Source organism: Gymnodraco acuticeps, unplaced genomic scaffold (genome assembly GCF_902827175.1).
Source record: "Gymnodraco acuticeps unplaced genomic scaffold, fGymAcu1.1, whole genome shotgun sequence".
Taxonomy (NCBI): domain Eukaryota; kingdom Metazoa; phylum Chordata; class Actinopteri; order Perciformes; family Bathydraconidae; genus Gymnodraco; species Gymnodraco acuticeps.
The window spans coordinates 4,300,665-4,321,812 of record NW_022991216.1 but is presented as its reverse complement, the minus strand read 5'-3'; the positions used below and the strand labels follow the sequence as shown (position 1 = coordinate 4,321,812).

The 21,148-nt window shown below is 41.9% G+C and overlaps 1 protein-coding gene across 3 annotated transcripts in view; it reads right to left on the bottom strand.

Moving 5' to 3' along the window:
* Window positions 1–3,587: 3,587 nt before the first annotated feature.
* The window catches only part of ap3b1a (adaptor related protein complex 3 subunit beta 1a), a 51,796-nt gene continuing 34,235 nt past the window's right edge, over window positions 3,588–21,148 (bottom strand). For all 3 annotated transcript variants that reach the window (XM_034238906.1, XM_034238904.1, XM_034238905.1), the window contains 5 exons: window positions 18,536–18,764; window positions 14,514–14,598; window positions 13,814–13,911; window positions 11,158–11,296; window positions 3,588–4,499 (listed from right to left, as the gene is read on the bottom strand). In XM_034238906.1, the coding sequence (XP_034094797.1) occupies window positions 4,346–4,499; window positions 11,158–11,296; window positions 13,814–13,911; window positions 14,514–14,598; window positions 18,536–18,764 (705 nt within the window). In that variant the 3' untranslated portion in view covers window positions 3,588–4,345. The remainder of the gene's footprint in view (window positions 4,500–11,157; window positions 11,297–13,813; window positions 13,912–14,513; window positions 14,599–18,535; window positions 18,765–21,148) is intronic.

Genomic DNA, 21,148 nt, shown 5'->3' with positions numbered 1-21,148 from the left:
CCATTCAAATGATTCTATATTAAAGGAGGAAATCCATACTTTGCTAGCATTAATGTGCCTGTATCTCAGCCTGCATGTCAGAGGAGCTGATCAGAGACATGCTGGCTAATGAGAAGTTGCTCTCAGTGGTAAGGTCAGACAGGCGTTTCCTCAGCTGGGATCCTCTGCCTTACCCCCCCGCATCTCCCCATAACGTCCCCTCCATCCGCTCTCTCCTCTCTCCAAACACAGAGTGTAATAAGACCAGCTGAACAGGCCCATCATGTCACCGCGCTGCAGCCCAGATAGGGAGAGAAATCAAGCTGTCACTGCACAGCAATGCTGAGGGAGAGCTGGGGGGGAGAGAGGCTCCCCCCTGTTCTCCCATTCCCTCCCCAGAGCCTATTATAGCAGGTGCCAACACCGGGAGATGGATCACACACTCTCACACTCACACACACACACACACACACACACACACACACACACACACACACACACACACACACACACACACACACACACACACACACACACACACACACACACACACACACACACACACACACACACACACACACACACACACACACACACACACACACACACACACACACACACACACACACACACACACACACACACACACACACACACACACACACACACTCACACACACACCCCTTGTGCATCTATCAGTATGAGGCCACCCTATGCTGAGTTAATTTAAACCTAATCTTGACTTTACATAGCTCCTGAAGGTCCAAAATATAAAACATGATAAAAATAACAAACAAGATTAAGGTCATGATAGCAGCTTTGTAAGGTTATTGTGCTAAATGCTAACAGCAGCATGCTAAAATACATATATATATAATACCTAATGTCAAACAGGTGTAATGTTTACAGCGGCACTTGTGGGCCATTGAGATAAGCACTGGTCTTTGATGCGGTAGGTCTGGGTTCGAAACCTACCCGAAACTGGTGGTATACAATAAATGGTAATGTTTACAATCTCTTTTCACTGTGCTAGCATGCTAACCTTTGCCAGTGAGCACTAAAAACAAAAGAACTGAAAGGTTTTTATCAAAAGTATTAGACAAATAGTCTGTTTTTAGAGAATCATTTTGTAATTTGTAGCATTATATATATTTAAAGCTATTTTCTGAGAAGAGTTGTCTGATGTTGCTTGAAAGGAGTTTATGAGAACAAGTGAGAGTAACAGTGTAAAACTGTAAAGATGTGAGCCAGAGAGCAAATAAAAGGCTACAACTCACAGCTGTGTAAAGCCAAGGGGAGCTGAGGTTCATGGGATAGTTCTCTGAAGGTTTTTCATTACAAGCTACCTCCTTCACACTGTCATGTTGTTTCTACATGTCACTCGATGCATTTTCATATCATTTATAGCAGCTTCACTTCTCTGCCAGCATTTGTTTATAGTTTAATAAATGATCAAATACTGTATAAAATAACATTGCTGTAATATTCAGCTTTACTTTGTGTTTCTCAGCATGCTTCAATAGCAAGCTGATGAACATGGTAAATATCATACTGCTACATGTCCGCATGTTAGCATCAGCAGCTAAACAGATGTAGTCTCACAGATCACCCTGTGCAGTTCTACACTATTTTTTTATCTAATACAAAGGAAGGAAGCTTAGCTTACATTTAAAAAAAGTACTTAAAATGTGACATCTGTGTCACTACCTTAAATGGTGAAACGATGTGTGTAGGTGTGTTTCTTTTTTTCAAAGTAAGTTGTGAAATGTGGAGTTAAGTTTGAAAATCTTCTACGTGGCGGTGGATCTGTATGATGTGCATGTGTGTGTGCATCTGGTGGGCCTGACACAGCTCATGTGTGTGTTTGTGTGTGAGATGGGAACAGCTGGCTGAGGGAATGAGTACAGAGGGAGAGGTGATGGATGCGAGTGGAGCTCCTGTGACAGATGAGCTAACAGGTGTTCACCACAGCCCTCAGAGAGACGCTATTTATGAGCCGGAAAAGACAGCCAGACGCAAAGCACTACGCCACCGACCGCCTCAAAGCTACAACACATCACGCACATCTGCACTACTTTACCCGACAATAAGCAGCACTGCACAGCTGTCTAAAGGCGGCTTCAGTTTGCTAAGAGCTTCTCCACTCACCAGCTGAAGCTCTTACTGTACATCATTCTCAATGCACAGTCCTCATATATCTACTACTGAATATTAAAATACATCAGTGTACACGGATACTTGATCGTGTATCGTAAGAGGTGTTCTACAGTTTGCAGCAAAGAAACAAACACTTGGTTGTGCTGTTGACTCTTAATACTGCTCTGCGGCACACAAACTGCTATCATCGACTCTCTTAAATATTAATGTTGTTGGTTTATTGAAGGGGCCAGCAGTTTGGGGTTTTCACTTTGTATTGCTGAACTGCTGTTTTGCTTTATGTTTTATTCTCAATACCAGGATGTGACCTAGAGTAATCTAAATCAGAAAATGCAATTTATGTCATCTTTTTTTTCGAGCCTCTCATGTTCTGCATTACTTTACATTCAAATTAAAGAGCTAAGCACCCATGGCTTTTAGTTCATATGTTCGAAAACTCAGAAGGTGTTTAAGCAAAACTTACAGATGCTCTGGAGAATCTTCAAATCATCTAGATGAAGAAATAAGTCATTAGGCTGCATGAAAAATACATTTTCCCCACACAAGTTGTGATGGTACTGTAGTTCCTAATCCGGGAAGACAGCAGAGACATATGTCCTTTCTGCAAGTTATTTGATATGTTAGTATGAAATAATGGAGACTAACTTCAATGAAGACAGCCATTACTGATTCTAAAATGGTTACAAGTTGGTTCACGTTCAAATTAAGCAAAGACATATTTGCTCATTTCCGGCTAATACAGATGCAACTTGAGAAACAGATTTAATTTGTATTTCCCGTGCAGCAGACATAATATTTGTATTATATTTTTAAACACTGAGGTTTATGAAAATGCTTCATTACAGCAGTAAGGGTTGATTAAAAACCTTCTGGGTTTGGCAGGTATTTATTTTTCAGAAAAGTCAAAAAAGAAGATGCTTAACTGTATGACTCCAATGTAAAAAATAATACATGAGTATAGAATACAGCAGCTTATGTTTTAATTGTTGTTGTTGGTGTCAGACATGAATCTGTTATGATTTAAATAATGTTGTATTTACGGAGTACTGATTTGACCTATTAAGTATAATCAGCAGTTTTACAAGTTCATATTTATTATGATTTGCATGATTTCTTTTATTATCAGTGTTATCGTTAGTTTATTTATGAAAAAGTGTGGAAGTGAGAACTCTTTTGCCCAGTCACTACTTCTTGGTTCATTGGATAGAAATAGTTAATTGTTGATGGAAACGTGGGAGAAAAGGGGGACGAAGATATGTGAGCAGGTGGAGTGACAGATTCATCAAAATCATGAGTACACGGTCTGCGCCTCAGCCTGCCAATTAGCAGAACTCATCATTAACGACTTTGTGATTCAGCCACGATCCTCTAAAGGACCATAAATCACAGCAGAGAGATGTTGAACAGGCGCCATCAGCAATACCAGCAAAACACAAATAAATAAAAGGTTATTGTTTTAATAAATCCACTTTTTTATTGTTCAGCAAAAGCGATACAAATAAAACGACCTTGTTGATTTAAGTCTAATTTACTTTTCTAAATAACATTATTTTCACATAGAAGGCACTTTAAAACATGTGATTTAGGGGGCAGCATGAAGGTTGGGATGTAAAACCACATCAGGGAGAAAGGCTTTAATGGTTTGGCTCAGCTTTTCAAAGGTTTATATATGGGCTTCAATTCATTGAAAAAAAAAAAAAATCCTCCTTTTCTCAGTTTTTGGCACAAAAGAATGAGCAAACACAATATTCCTGCAGGATACAGTTTCTCCCAACATCTTTGTACAGCTGATTGTACATAATATTCTTTGGTAAAAAACCACAAAGGGCATGAATATGAAATAATCACCACTGTGGTTAAATGACCAGATGTTTTGACATAATTAAATATAGTAATGTCATATTTAGGCCTTCTGTGTGTGTTCAAAGAGGATCATCACTTTATTCAAGTCTTAGATATTCCTGCCATTCAGGTCAATCTTTTCCCAAATCAGATCAAAATAAAAATCTCTTTTAAGTATTTCCAGTTAATTATTTGTATGATCAATTTATTCCAGCTATATTGTCTTTTCTGTATTTCAGATAAAAGTGCCATGGGTTTGCAATATCTGCCTGAACTGTCCTAAACCAGAGGAATAGAATGTATTGAATCTTTTAGGAGGTGTGGTTCCCCTGTACCTTCACTAAAGGGAGGAGGGAGGAGGGGGAGTCTACGCCTGGACGAGGGGTTGTTTGAGGTCTCGGAGCAACATGGATGCCATGACGCTCTTCTCTGTGTTGATGGTCAGCAGGGCGGTGGAGGACTCCTTCAGCTCCAAACACACCAGCACCAGAGCTCCACTGTTGACTGTCCGCCCCGCAAACCTGCAAGGGAGAGAGGACATGGGTCAGCTTCAACACTGAGCTGCACGGCCTTAAAGAGAAAGTTCATCCAACAGATTTCCATGGAACTACTTTCTTCCAAATAATCGTTCCTATAAAAACCTGTTTACAGAATGTTGTGGGGTTTATCTACAGAGACCGGTCCAGTGGTCCCGGAATGAAAACTAACTTTTGGTAACTTATTTTGTGCTTTGAGAACCACCAACAATTATATTCGATTGTGTTCGGGTGGAAGCTGACATTACAGAGACAGATATCTAAACATATATTTGACACAAAGGTGACAAAAAGAAACCCAGAGAAATGACAACAGAGTAAACCCTTATGAAAATGATATTACATGTAAGTGTTTATTAGAATCTGCATAAATGATGATGTGAATATGGTGGTATTTCCATCAACCTGATTGAATGAAGCAAACCGATCATTACCGGGCAGGATGATGGGGCCTGTTAGTGTCAGGTATTTCATGGTATTTGAAAATATAAACTAAAGATAAGCACTCTGCACTCTCCAAGTAGGAAAAACATCAGTTTGTTGTAGAATTAAAGTCATTTTTAGTCTGAAGTAAGCCTAGTTAATTATTTCTATTAAACATTTCTATTGATGTTATACAGTAAAGGAAGACAGTGCCACAATGTCACTATTTCCTTTTCATAATTCAGATAAAACCCCTAGATATGCAGCCTGTGGTTGACTCCTACGTCATTAAAAAGGGTATTAAAAACGTATAAATAGCATCAGGCTATTTAAATCTTCATTTGATAAATATGTTGGCCAACACACTTAACTCACATCTCTCCCCCAAACCCCGTAAATCATCACGTTAGAAAACTCTCCAACACCTCACACCTTGTAATTGCTCTATATGAGTGCGTGAGACAAAGAGAGAAAACGTTGTGATAGGAAATGCAGAGAGCAGAGCAACAGACAGTCCATTATCCCAGCTGACTAAAGAGCCATTAGGCTGGGACACGCCCTCCACGCCAGTCAAACTGCGTTTAGCCGGTTTTTATAGACTCTGGGTGTCTATGAGTGTGTGGGAGCCTCTCGACCAGTACGGGGGGGATGCCCCGTCCCACCGGCTCCCTCCGGGCCTTCGGGAGAATTCTCCGTCCCCTGTTTCCTTGGAAACTGTCCCTGCAGACTAGGGGGCAAATCTGGGCACACATGGTCCCTATTGAGAGTGCTAACAAGAGGCAGACAGGGGCTATGACCCAGTGTGACCCTCTCTTTGAGGGCGACAGAGCCGAGCCGGGCCCCCTCTCCCGCTCCCCTCTGGCCCCTCTGCATCTCGGAGCCTCACGTGGCCAACTCCCAGCCATCTGCCTCCATTTAGCACTACATCCCGGCAACAAAGACCCCCCGTGGCAGCCTGCTTAGGCCTGACAAACAGCCCACAAAGAGCCCCACTTAGGCCTGACTAAAGCCTGTGAAGGGCCCCCCAGGACGGGCTGTGGACAGAGCGGCGTGCTGCGCGGCAGGAGCGGCTAGCACGTCCACCAATTAGCACGCACACGTTAAAGACCGAGAGGCGCGGGGGGGGGACACAATGAAGCGCTGGCTCACCCACCGTGTCTGCGAGCGTCTCCGGGGAGCCGCTAAATTACCATCAACAGAGGAGAGGGAGTTTATCAGGGGGCTCTCAGGGAGGAGAGAGAGTCCTCCTCAGGCTTAATTAAAATATTAGCCACTTCAGCAGGAAACACAAGCCATTCAAGAAGAGGACTCATTTCCCTCAAAGATACCAACCTCTTTGCTTCGTTAAATAATTCAGGGGGTTGCACATCAATCCAAATGAATTTAGGATCAGTCCTCTCTCATAATCCATTACACCCTTAAAATCACGACCAAAATGAACACGAAAAATGTTGTTTCTATTAAAATCATTAAAACATTTACTAGCAACATACAAGGGAACATCCGGTTCCCTTCAGCCCCTCCCTTTGCCCCCCCCCCCCCCCTCCGTCAGCAGCTTAAGGTGTCTATGTGGTCCCCGTGGCTTTGCTAATGGATTTAGGATATAAATCTATCATTTACTCAGCCAGTTAACACTACCCCGAGGCTGCTTTCATTCTGTCTCAGGAGACGCTGCTGTGGGCCTTTGTTGATGTGTTGTAATGGGAGCTTGTGAAAGAAACAAGCATGTGTTTTGATCGTGTTGGATTTCCAAGCGTGTTTGCTTCGAATATTCTCCCTTTGCGTTTTGTGGTAGTGTGAATGTTCAGGTGCAGTGACCAGACCAATCCCACCTGACACAACATCTGTGCATTTTTAGGGACTAGAAGGGAAAGATTAAGGACAAGCGGGCCTTAAACGGGTCATTGGTATTCTCCTGCACTCTTCACATTCAGGGCTAAACACTGGATTAATTGCAGTGTATGGAAAGAAAAGCAAAGCATAACCCCTGGACTTAGAGCAGGCGGATTGGCATCGATCGGCAGGGCTGCGGCTAAGCATCACTCTCCAATTATCTGTGATTCTCCTCAGTGCAGAGAGCCTGTGTGTGCCATCTGCCTCCCCTCCACCCTGCCACTGCAAACACAAAGTGGGCTTCACCTTTACATTCACCCTCACGCAGAGAAGACACGGGACAAGGAGGATTCTGCGACAGAAAACGCAGGGCTTAACCCACAGCGAGCACACAAGCCCCCTGCATCTTAAGTATTAAGGTTCTCTTGATTTGTGCATGATGCCTTTCAGCAGAATCAGAGAAGCTGAGGCCATATGTGCAGTGGCTGCAGCTGGATATTATTGCTCCATGCTGGTTCTTGGCCAGGTGGACAAGTGGAGGAGTGTCCTTCAACTGAGTGGTCAGTGAGGCCAGACCACAGCCCAACACATGTGGGTAGATTCAGACTCAGGCAGATGGCCAGAGCTATTAGCCCCAATTACAACCAGGAGCCCTCCACGCATCTCCAGAGCTCGGCCATACGGGCAAACTGCAGCCAGCACTCCGAGGGCGGAGGGCCAGACGGACGGGAAATGAAGGAAAGGACAAACAGACTTCGGATGATGATGGGAAACAAGATGGGAAGAGGAGAATTTAATTAAACTAAGATTCAAGGAAATGTTACCTGAACATGTAATGTGATTGCATATCGCCTCTATATTGTTGTCTAATAATAATCAACATTAAAAACACATACAAATGCCTTCTTTGTATGATCGGAAGATGCCTCATAAGCTACACTGTCTGCTGAAGCTATCAATGATAAAGAGAGCACACGTTTAATTGCCCAGGTTATAAATGATAGTCAATTACATTTTTAATTGGAACAAGAACTCAACTTAATTGTAAAAAAGGAAAATGCAGTGTTTCAAGAAACATCATTTAATTATATCAAAGTGTAAAGTAAAGAGAAAGCATAGCTTATAAATCAACGGGCTCAGTTTTCCCCTCTACATTAGGCTCTAACCAGAAGGATTGGCAATGCATGCAAAATTCGATCAAATTTGCTTTCAAACGGACTGAAAAATAGAGCACATTTATTCTATTCCGCCTGTTTAGACATAAACAAGAACAGCGTTTTCTACATTTGCTTTCCTGCTTGATTTATTGCCATCCTCCTTTCCAGCAATCAATTTCTGTGTTTCAGTGGCATCCCCCTCCGCCCGGCCTCAGCGCCTGCTTGGGAAAAGCAGTGCTGCACCCTGCTGATAAACAAGAGGAGTGCAGAGGCTGCTGCTGCTGCTGCTTTGTTAAACAGAGCCTGTGTTAACTGCAATATATCATCCAGGAGGTCACCTAAAATCACAGGAGATGTGAGCTATGAACTGTATTAGTCTTAGGATATAAACCACGTAAATTATTTCTACATTAAAGTCAAACTCTTACCCCTCTGAGGGCAGATACTTTGTGTGTTCTTAACTGGATTAGAGAGGACTTTCTCTGGGGAGATCAGAGAAGGAGGAGTCCCCCAAGAAGGAGTCCTGGGTGGAGGTCACCTCACACATCACATTTAATGCAGAGTGACCTCCACGATAAGCTCTTAGTGGGTGTATCCGATCGGATCGATCCCTCTGCTCTGCAAGTGTGTGTGTGTCAAATGATGCACAGTCGAACACACTAAAACACCATTGCTAAGATGACCAGTGCAAAAACCATTAGTTGACTGTCAGGAATGTAATCAACAATAATTCATTGTTTTAGTTAGTTATCAAACAACAAGGCCAAATAATCTCATCCCAGCTCCTTGTGTGAGGATGTGCTGCTCTTCTTAGTTTTGTTTCCTTTAATTAAATATTTACAGATGTAAACTATTGTTCAGACACTTGAATACGTCATATTTGTCTCTAGGAATCTGGGATAAGCTTTTTATCATTTTATTAAGATTTATTAATAATTTAAAAGATAATTATTTGCAAACCATATTGTTGCACCATTCTTTTGATCCAAATGAATGTGTGGGTATAGAAACAATATCGTGTAAATTAACCATACAGTTGTGCTTACTGTACTAATGCTACATTTTCTTTATATTAGATATCGTAAAGAAAATGGAGAAAAAAAGCTGTATCCAAACAAAGTAACTGGATGACCCATTTCTTTTGTCTAACTACAAGTCCAAAACCCCTAAATAATGAGTATGAATAATCATATTTGAAGCTGAAACTATTAACTATTTTTGACACTTTTATTTAAAATGGCTGCAGAATGATTTAGTCGTTATGCAATAATCAAATAATTGTTGCAGCAATGAAACATAGGACCTACCTGTGCAATCCCTAGCACAAACTCAAAACCATAAAGAGACATATTTAGAGATCTTTGAGACAACTTCTCAAAGACGAGGATGTCAAATCTGCCTCGTAGCGTTTGAGGAGACAAGGACTGAGGATTGTTTCCAGCAAGGAACTCCATCATCTCCACTAAATGGACCACCTAAGGGCAGTGTGGAAGAGGCGGTCATCCTAAAGACACCAGTGGACAACATGGTGTCTTCATTATTATGAGGCTGCGGGGAAACAATGGGACACAGAGGCAGGAGAGAGATTGATAGCATGGAGTCATTTGAGCTATTGGTTATTCTGAATGGAGAATGGGCTTATTGGATGCAGGCCTCTCCCACTGCCTCACATTGATTTCCACTCACTCCTTCAGCTCGGTGCCCTTGTGCTACTATCTCCTTCTTATTCAGTCACTCTGACTTCCTTACTGTCCTTTACTTATCCTAAATGCTTCCTCTATTCCAAGAAAAATAAATGATCACCAACACGAGGCTATCGAAAGACGAGGAGACAAGAGGACACGGTCGTGATTAAAAGAATAGAGACGAGTATATTAAGGAGGAGGACGGATCATGGACGACAGCAGGGCTGGAGTGAAAGACAAAGAGGAAGTGAAGGAAGCTTGGTATGGCCCCGGTGTGGAGGGAGAGACAGATGGGGGCGCCAGAGATGAAGTGAAAGAGAGGACAGAGCAGGAACAGAGGGAGAGAGGGAGGTGTATATTATTCTACAGGTGTCGGGTGGCGTGACAGAGGAGGAGCTCTTCGCACACTCTGTGTACACCAATTTACACAGGCAGGCTTCTAGGGCATTCCCCTGGCATTTGTCTGTACAAACACACACACACACACACACCACACCCACACCACACACACACAAACACACACACACACACACAACACACACAACACACACACACCACACACACACACACACACACACACACACACACACACCACACACAACCCACACACACACACCACCACACACTCACAACAAACACACACACCACACACACACACACACCACACAACACACACACACACACACCACACACACACACACACACAACACACACACACACCACACACACACACACACACACACACACACACACACACCACACCACACACACACACACACACACACACACACACACACACACACACACACACACACACACACACACACACACCACACACACACACACACACACACACACACACACACACACACACACACACACAGTTCAACTTTAATCCACGTTAGATTATAAAGAGGGACATTCACTCTCGTCGACAGACAGAACAAACAAAGTCTTAAAATAGAGTATAAGTACGATTTTGATTAACGCTCAAAGGACTGCTGAGACAGTAAGGCTGAATAAGAGGACACAGCCTGGCAGGTTATGGGGCCTCTTTTGTAAGTGCCTGACCAAAAATGACACTTTGAGAAGGATACAATAATCAATATCTAACATTTCTTAATGTCGGAGCCCAAACTCAATTAAACACAGGAGATACTTGATTTTGTACGACTGATAATTAAATAGTGAGGGATTTTAAACTATTGTTCAGACACTACATTTATGGAAGTGATCAACAGATTAGATTAACTAGTTATTGCGCTCCAAGACTTCCAAAACTTAAGTTGTATTCAACAAAATATCAGATAGTTCTTAATGTTAATGAACAAACTCAAGTAAAACACAAACAACCTTTTTTTTAAAAAATCCTATTAAAATGTGGGTTTCAAAATATTACATTTAGTATGAAATGCTCTATAAAAGGTCTCAGTCTTTGGCTGCTCCAGGATTCAACATGAAAGACAGTACAGTGTCTCTTAAGAAGATCAAAAACCTCACATATCCAGTGTATAAAAGATATTGTGTGTATTGTGGACAGTTCACCTGTGGACGGTGTTCTGGCTGGATGGCACCTCTCCCACGTTGCACACCGACAGGACCTGCTTGCTAATCGCCAGTCTCGAGGTGTTTGCTGTTGCCATGGTGATGGTTGCCGAGGTCTCATTCATGCCCAGGAGCTTACCTGAGAGGAGGCAATAAATGTTCAACGGACAAAAAACGAAGGTAAATTCTGGTACAACAGTACAATCAAAGGGACTGTTCAAAAATACATATTCTTCTTCTAGTGTTATAGTATTCTAGTGTTATATCTTAACTATGACTGCTTTGAATTGCCAAGAGTAAGAGATATCTGCCATATCTGTCAATTTGAATGGAACAAGATGTCACTCGTCTTTGGGTGCTCAAAGCTCCAAAAACACATTTAAAAACTCAACAGCAATGTCTACTCACAGAAATCATGACGCGGTTACTCGAGATAATCCACAGACCTTGGTGTGAACAGTTTATTGTTGGACATATTTAGTTTTACCATAGCATCATGCAATAATCTACTAATTTGCAACAGACTTTTACTCTGAAAGCAGAGATGTAAACAATAATGAAACAGTGTGTGTAACGTTGCTAGCTGACGTTGAGTTAGCTTTGTATCAAATCAAGCCTATCATCCTTCATGCAACTGCTCACAATAATGTGTTATCTTGCAGAATCAGGGTCATCACTTCTGGAAAGAGACAATAGCATTACAATGTAAGAGAAATAATATTTATTCTAAGACTTTAGCTTGAAACCTAGACTTCATATATAGCAGTATTTTTTATTTACTAAAGGGTGTAATTACAATTCCATACTTGAGTGTTATGGCTATAAGAGGTCCATTAACCTGCTGTATACAGAGGATTTAGGACTTGGTTTTAGGGCTGGATGGACATCAATATAAAATAGATTTTGATTATGACTTATATATAAACTGTGGGGGAAACTTCTGAAGCAATTGGAGTCAGGACTCAGAGAGACACGAGGAGAGCTGGAGCTTTGATGGCAAACACTGATGGTTTATTTGGAGTTTCGGCCGGAGAATTCACAAAACAAGTCAAAGGGCCAGAGGTTCTGACTTCACGGTAGAGTTGCCACGTCAATTCTGAAGATCTCTACCCCAGACCCGTGTACTTAGCTAGTTCAGAGAGAATAATCAACATTGTGCATAACAAGATAGAATCATAACACCTCTATCAGCTGACGCCAACAGGCAGGAACAGAGAGACAGAACACTGAGAGCACAGCAGCCAAGGTTACGAGGTGCATGTGCTCAGTCAGGACAGTTTGAACTGATACACTGGGTCAAAGTTATGGGCCTTGGAAAATATTTCCCCAACATAAAAAAAAAATGCTCTTTTCAATATTTCAGAAAGAGGCAAGGCAACTGGCCAGTTCATGTGCACTTAGTAATATACAAGGATTTAAGAATAAGAATGGAGATAAAGACGTACAAGTTAGTTGGATATAAAGGAGGTCTTAAAAAGGCAAATATAATGAAATACCTGTAAATGAAAGACTTCATCAACTTAACACAAATGGTATAAAGCTGCAATTTGCTAGAGAGAGAAAAAGGCTCAAGCAAAGGAAGTTGTTCCTCTGATTTGTGTCTGAGTGCAAGGTGTATTCAGTAGAGCTCAAAACACAGCGAATGAAGATTAATTAAAGAGGAAGCCGCATTAAGCAGCCACTTACAACACACTGATGGCTCAGAATGTAGCTCTACAGGTGTGTGTGTGTGTGACATACCATTAAGTGCTTCATAAGAGGAGGGAAGCATTGTGCCTTAATAACAAGGGTGATGAGGAAAATGCTATTTGCTGCACGCTACTAGGATTTTATTTCACTTTATAAAATTAATTTATGAATGCTAAATACAATATAAAAACACTAAATCAAATGTAAAGATTAAAAGGCCAACCTCTGTCAAGTAAAATGTAGGTTTTATTAGGTCGGTAAATGTATTTAAGACTCATCTTTGACAATTAAATCATCTTTAAAGAATATTTAAATGGCATATTCTATATCTTTGTTGTTGTCGTCATCCATGTATTTATAGGGCATAATGTGCTATTTCTATCGACATCAGAAATCCATTATTGATCAGGCTACATTAAATATATTGAACCTGTGCATTGTAGTTTACTTTAAGTCGATCCCACATTAACTGCTGTTGTAAATACCTACTAAAGCACTTCATGTGTATTCATCCGCAGCTGAGCATAATCCCCATGAAATGCACCGTTTGCAAAAGAAGACTTAAAACCCAAAAATGTAGAAAATCATTTCCATTTTTCTTTTTAAATCAGACTATATATTTTTAAGCTGTTGACAATGCACATAGCAAATGGAATAACACATTTAAGTTGTGTAAGATTTGCTATAAATACCAGAAATATAGCATACAGCCAGCCTTCAACTTTAATCATACCACTCAATTGCGCAAATATGAAAGCTATTTGAAATGTAACCAAACGGTCTTAAATGTTATTAAGACATTAGAATAGCAGTGTGTCCCTTATTAGCCATTCTGCTTAGTCCATATTTCAACTATCCTAGTTTATGGCCATGTGTAGTAAAAGCACTTATTCCGAACAGCTCATGTGCTTCAGAGACTTTGTATAAGTAGAACAACAATTAAAGTTGTTTTGCTCATGTAACCCACCTTGCTCCTTGCTGTAGTCTTGCTCCGTCATGCTGCTGGGCATCAACAGCTCTCCCACAGCCGGCTGTATGGACACACTGAACTGGTCCTCCTTGGTGCTGAAGAGGACAACACCAGAACAATTACTTATGTGTTACTTATTGACAGGATATCTAACATGTTGCAGAAATCTTGTAAATTAGGACCCATATGCTATGAAATTTGAGTTCCTCTTAGTCTGAGTGACCGGGTTAGGATGTGTGGGGTAGTGTGCGTGTTATGTACACTTTGTTTGTGTATTAGACGTTTCTCTTCTGATTGCCTCGCAAACCACGCTCTGTGAATGACATGTTGGGACAGATTGATTCCCCCCATCCTGAACAGATTTTCTGATAAGGTTATTGATCAGCTGAGCAGCGGTGCCGATGGCATTCAGCAGGTTGATTTGAGCTGGGCCTGATTACTGGAGGAATAATTGTTATCCCAGTGAACCCGGATCAATCGTGGCTGATGTCTCACCTGGGAGTGCCGGCACAGAGCAGGTAGGAAAAGGAAAATTACCAAACAACAAATGAGACAGGAAAAAAGGTAAGAGAAAGAGCCACTTAAGGGAGATGTGATGAAGAATCTGGAGACATGGGGGAGAGCAGGAGCAGGAAAAGGTAGTGAAAAAGATGTAGAAAAAAAGCTTGATTGATGCGAGTGTGTCAGGTTGTCTTACCACAACTGGAAGTGTGCAGCTTGTGTCGAGTCGCTGAAGTCAATACCCATGGAAACCGTCACCGAGGCCTCTGGCTCCAGCCGCTCTGAGAGTGGAAAAGAGGAGAGGAAAAAAGGAAGAGTGAGTGACAAGGGCACAGTGTGGAAAGGAGGAGGAGGAGGAGGAGGAGGAGGAGGAGGAGGAGGAGGAGGAGGAGAGGAGGAGGAGAGGAGGAGGAGGAGGAGGAGGAGGAGGAGGAGGAGGAGGAGGAGGAGGGCAGCAGCAGAGTGGAACAGACAGGCATCCACACCACTTGTGTTTTCTACTTCACAAAGCAAGGCCACCGTGTGTGAGAAATCTATCCTTCAATCTCATCCCCCAACACCTCTAGCCTCGGGAGAAGAAAAAAAACAACACATGAAGGACTAGCATATTTCCAAAACTACAGGCTTGTCAAAGAGAGCATCAGCATCAAGAGAGACGAGGTGAGGGAGGGAGACGGAGCGGGCGAAATGCAAGCTAGACACAGAGTTAAGTAAAGCCAAAAAATGCTGAGGAGAGAGTCTGGACAGCTGAGTGGGGGAGGAGGGGGAGGAGGGGGAGGGGGAGGGAGGTTAAGGATGAGAAGAACACAGACAGACAGAAACATCCCCAGCTGGCCTGTGTTTCTCTCTCCGTGGAGCGAGGCTATCTTACTGTACAACTCTTTCCTCAGACGGAAGAGAGACTCCAGAGGAAAGCCTCTGAAAACAGAGCCATCATGGACTCACTTCCAATCCAGCCTTCTCTGCTTCTCTTACACACCGTTTCTGGTTTTATTTAACTGCAAATAGTGAGTTATTATAATAATGTGTACAAACAAAGGATGTTCACAATGTAACCAATTTAATAAAAGAGGTATAACACGATCAGCAAGTTTTATGTTACAATCGTGGCTAGCTGTTTCCACCTATTCAGTTTTGTGCTAAGCTAACAACATCTGGCTGACCTTATTGTACAGAGGCAAGAGTTTCACAGGTATTCTCCTTAAACTCTAGGGAAGAAATAAATAAAACACATTCCCCAAACTGTCATACTAATCATTTTAAATGAGAATTGATCAACTTGGGTTAAACACTTATTCATCTAATTATTTTAACCCTTTACTGACCTAAGTACTGTCTGACATTTGGGAATGCAGGGACAATAGTGTCACAATGGAGATGAGAGAGGAGCGGCGAAGATAATCAGACGGGTTGAAAACTGTTAATATAGACTTTTCTTGACATTTTATCTCAAGGTAAAACGTAAAATATGCGCCAAAAAAATTGCACAAAAAGTGATTTCACAGTTTTGTACCATCTTCAGCAGTTTGTCCTCCATTTAGCCAACCGAGTTGTTTCTTTAAAAACCGTTATGGTCTTCCTGTTATGTCACTTTGTTCCCAGATCCTGGCAATTACTTCTGTTGGTATAATGTTAGGAATAGGGAGGACAACACAGTGACATAACGAAAACGACTAAGTGTTTTGTTTTGTTTTAATTTGGTGTGTTAACAATATTATAGGCAGAGGACATGTCGGCAACTAGGTGCTACTAATTAGTTAACAGGACAAATATTAAATGATTTAGGGACACACACTGGCCACAAACAGTGCTCAAAACTAAAATAATAAACCCTGTCATTTATTATCCTGTAACAAACACACACAAAACAGCATTAAGCGTTGTCCGTATTCATCCTCTGCAACTTATCCAGAACAACTCTCCAGTAGCCGAGCTCAATCGATCCAAATTACCCACTGTTTGGCTGCTTGAATTCCTTCAATGCCCAATCAATCGCCTGCAATTGACTGTTTTAACGTGCTCCACCGCACACCACCTCCGAGTGTTTGTGTGTGTGCATGAGAAAGAAAATCTTGAGGGAGCACTGTTCTCTCCATCTTATATTATACTGAGTGTAGAAATCATACAGCAGTGTGACAAGAAATATGGAGATGGTGCATGTTTGTTTGTTCTGATCGATACTAATGAACAGGGATTAGCTGGAGTAATATCGGCTGTTTTCAGGTTGGGAGTAATGGGACAGGGCTATTTGCTGAGCTGATAGCAAACAGGCTTTAAATGATCATTTCAATCATATTGTAGGTGGAGCTGCAGAAATGTCAGAAGGCCATCATGAATGAAAAGGAGAGACAACACATTTGTAAATGTGGTTCTTTACATAATTGAGAGGGAAAATAAAAATATCAAATGAAATCTGCAAAACTACTCTGGCTGGCGTTTGAGCTCCGTGTGTCACTTAATTATTGGCCAGTAGCCAAATAATACAAATGTAAAAACTCTAAAGCCACATGCTGCACTTCACGTCCATATCTGCAAGGCTTGGGCAATTGGAAAACAAGATTAAATCTAAAAATCTGGCGAACCCTGGCGATGAACCTTTTAACAAAGTATTTGTACACAGATTTAATTTGTTAATACAACAGTATACTTTAAAATGTAACTGTGGATAATTCTCATTGTTATTTTTGAAATATTGCTCAGCTTTATATTCTAGCAAGCATTTGGTTGAAGTAATGTTGCATGATAGATAGAGATCCGTCATCTCCAACATTCAGATTTATTTTATATACAAAAGAAAAAGGACTATTTATAAGGATCTGGTTGGTGATATTCAAAACGTATGCTAATTGTTTTTAGCAGCAGATACATCCACACTTGCTTCTCTAATAAGGGAACGTCTATGTGAGATTGAAACGATAGTGTGCTCATGACCAAAGCAACATTAATGTGTTTATTTATAGTTTTGGATAACAATGGAGCTCTAATGCACAAAGTAAGAAGACATATAAGGCTATTTATTAGGGCCGGGACTTTAACGCGTTAATTAAGATTAATTAATTACACAAAAATTAATGCGTTAAAAAAATTAACGCATTTTAATCGCACTTATTTTTGCACCGCGGAACGTTTCTCACTGGATGAGTTTCAAGCGTACCGATTATACTGGAGCACCAACTAACGTTCATGACTTCAGACAACAACAAACCACAGTGAACAACAGTGGGAAATGTTATTTTAAAAAACGGACGGATGGAAGCGTCGATAAGAGCACGGTTGTGTGCAAATTATGCAAAAAGGAATTCGCATATCACCGCAGCACATCAAGCCTCAAGTATCACCTCAATGCAAAAACATATAGAAGCTAGCGTGGACGTTAGCCTCTTTTATCGCGTTCACACCAAAAAGAGCCGGTACTAAAATTAGTTCACCCCACGAAAGTCCCTGCTCTCTAGCAGGGACTTTCGTGCGGCTCTCTTGTGAGAAGAGAGCTATATTTCTGATTGGCTGGGCGGATTGCAAACCACGCCCCGTAAAACTCCCAAAAAGTTTTGTGAAGCCGCCATTGTCGCCATATCCTCGCATTAGCATTAATAGCATTAGCCCAGCGCAGAAACGCAGAGAGACTAACTTATGGCAACACAAAATAAAACATGGGAGCGGTGGAGATGAGGAGGTGTCGGCGTTCTGGCGATTTACTCGGAAGGCTTCAGTAGAAGCTGCTGGGACTCCCAGCAGCTTCTACTGAAGCCAGTCCCCAACTCCGGGGACTTCCGGCCGGGGACTTTGGGCGGCAGTATACGCCGTGAAGTGGTTTGCGGCCTGCCAGTAAACCCAGAGCAGAAGAAGAAGAAGTGACGTCAGCGGCTTCATTTGCCTAATCCTCCCCCAGGTTCAAAGAGTTCTCATGAACTAAGTTCTCATGAACCTTTGTGGGAAAAGTACTGCGGTGTGAATGCGCCTAATGGTATACTAAAATCCATGTGAAAAAAATTGCTTCTCACTGTTCTCAGGTCAAATATTTATATGTGATTAAAAATGCGATTAATTTCGATTAATTAATTACAAAGCCTCTAATTAATTAGATTAATTTTTTTAATCGAGTCCCGGCCCTACTATTTATACTTTAGTTACAAAGATCAATTTATAGATGGTAAAAATCAATTAGCATTATTGGATTTTCCTGGAGCACCTGGAGTATTTTACACGTGCGCTACTCACCGATGGTGTTGAAGCAGTGGATGTTCAGGCCCGCTGGGCTGCGCTCTCCTATGTGGATCTCCTCCAGGCTGTGGTCTGAGCTGTTGGTCAGTATGACCTGAACAGCCACCATACTGGGCTCGTACAAACAGGGCTGCCTGGGGAAATGGTACTTGGCTGACAGGCCTTTTCCAGTCATATGGTGAAGCAGCTCGTAGGTTTTCACAGGGCCGAAAGATGGAGTGGTGACCTAGAAGGATATATGAAAAAAGACATGAATAAAACTCAACAATGACTGACTTTAATGGTGGTTTTATGTGGACAGCTACTCCTTGATTATCAGAAGAATAAAGTCAAATATGAGCTGGATGAATCTAAGAACAACAGACTGAGAGCAGAAGGAAGATGAGAGAACATTGCAAAGAAAATAAGCTCTTCACATCAACACAATATGTGGGACGCCTTGTACATTACGGTGCAAATGCATCCACACAAGAGGACAGATTAATACAAGAATCTCCACTCTTTCTATCCTAGATTCATGCATTTCACCGTGTCCAATCAGCAGGCAGAGTGCAGCACTTCTGAGTGGAGTGGGACCAACCCTCCCTTCATTAACTCTGTAGGGTAAAGAGGAGCCCATTTAAGACATGTCTTCAATCAGCCCAGTTAGATGGAAATGGGCTGGATGCTCTGTCAAACCAGGCTGAATAAAAACAACCTCTAATGAATAGAAACACAAGTGCCTGTATGGGCCAAACTTGCCGCTCGCAGGTCTTTTTAAAAGGAGCTTTTACCCTTTCAGAGGCAGGAAATTGAATTACCTTTGAGAGATGTGGAGAAGAAAGGAGACGGATTTAGTGGGTGGTGTTTTCCTTCTCTTTCAAATGAACATTACTTGGAAGGAACATTGTTCACACTTTCAGTTTTTTCACTTGACTGTAACACATGTCAGCTCTTGTCAGAAAGATTAGGTGGTCCGGCCCACACGACGCGACACACGCACTAAACATGTTGCTCTGTGAAACATAATAACATAATAAAAGCATGAGAGAGACGGCACTAATGAGTTCAAAACATCACAACGAACAAAGCCTTTTCACACCCTCTGAGACACTTAGCACCTGCGGAGAACGTATTCATACGCTGACACGGAGCAACACTGCTGCAAATGAGGATAAGTTCAGTGACTAAGAAACTAGCTTTTTACCACTACACCTGAAAGCCATGACACATATTTAGTCACTAGTGATACAAAAGGGAGAAAAATAAAAATATCTTGAAGGATTATATGAAACACCAGTGGTATGAAACAGGTTCTGTAAACAGCAAGCAATAATTATGCCAATTAATATGACTCATATGATATGAAGAAGCACAGTGGAGACGTGCAGCTCAGTGTTGAGTGCTGTCAGGGTACATTGTGTTATTGAAGCCGGACACACTGGCAGCGTGTTCTGACTCGAGTGAGAGATGTACGAGGCGTCCTCCTCCGACTTGTCATGTGCCATGTGAGGATGAACAATCACTTTGACATACAACAAGAGCAGCGGAGATGAGATTCAATGTGTTCACTTTACAAGCCATAAAACGCTCAGCTACTTTGTAATGCATCAGTGAGACCTCAAAAACCAACAGGTTTCAGAGTGAAGTTGTCTAACATGTTACATTTAGGTTTTTTTACTTAGAAATTGAACTACAAATAAGTCAAAGCATAAAGGAACCTCCGCTTTGTGGGGAGGGGAAGTATCTGAATACTGACGTGATGCATGTGTGTGCGGATTTAGAAAAAAACAGGTTACTACAGTGAAAGTATGACCAATACAGACGGAACCAATAATAGGAACACATACAGAGACCAAAACTAATGTTCTAGTTTTCCGTTGGTGATGCTGTGATAACAGTAGTTTTGCACCGTTTGTTGCCAGGTTACAATGCAATATATGTTTTAATAGTTTTATTAAAAGAACAAAGACATAGCTCAGTGTATGTTATAAACTGGAAACTAAATGCATTTGTGACCCGTTTTCAAATATGTAAGTCAAGTTAGGGGAGAATAGGCCTGGGTATCATATTGGCAGGCACCAGTAAAACACACTTTCACACTACAGTCTGTCCGCATCACATCAGACGGAGATTAAACTGTCCGATCCCACCACCATCTCTCAGTCCCCTTGACGGAGCAGTAGTGTCTCCGGTGACCAGACCAGTGAAAGAGGTCAAACAAACATTTGTTGCCGTGCCGGCGGTGGCGCCCGTCACGCCACCGCCAGCCCCGCAAATTTATTGGGCCACTTTTGGATGTGTCAGAGCAGTCGGTGTCGATAAAGCTGACCATAATGTTGGCCACACCATCACAACAGAGATTTACCTCCCTGACACACACATCCGGCTTCAAGGTCCTGTCTGTCGCCTCAACCGAGCAAGGAACAGAGACAGGACAGCGCTTCAAACTGCTTATTATCACCAATTTGACACAGTGGACAGTTAAAGCCTGACACTAGCGCCCCAGCAAGCGCCTTCACTCTTCCATCCATTGTTGTCCTGTAAGCCCATAACACCTCAAGTGTAAATAAGAGATGAAGGGGGATGTAACCTTGACTTCTCTGTCAGGCCCCCCCTTTCTTTCTTTGG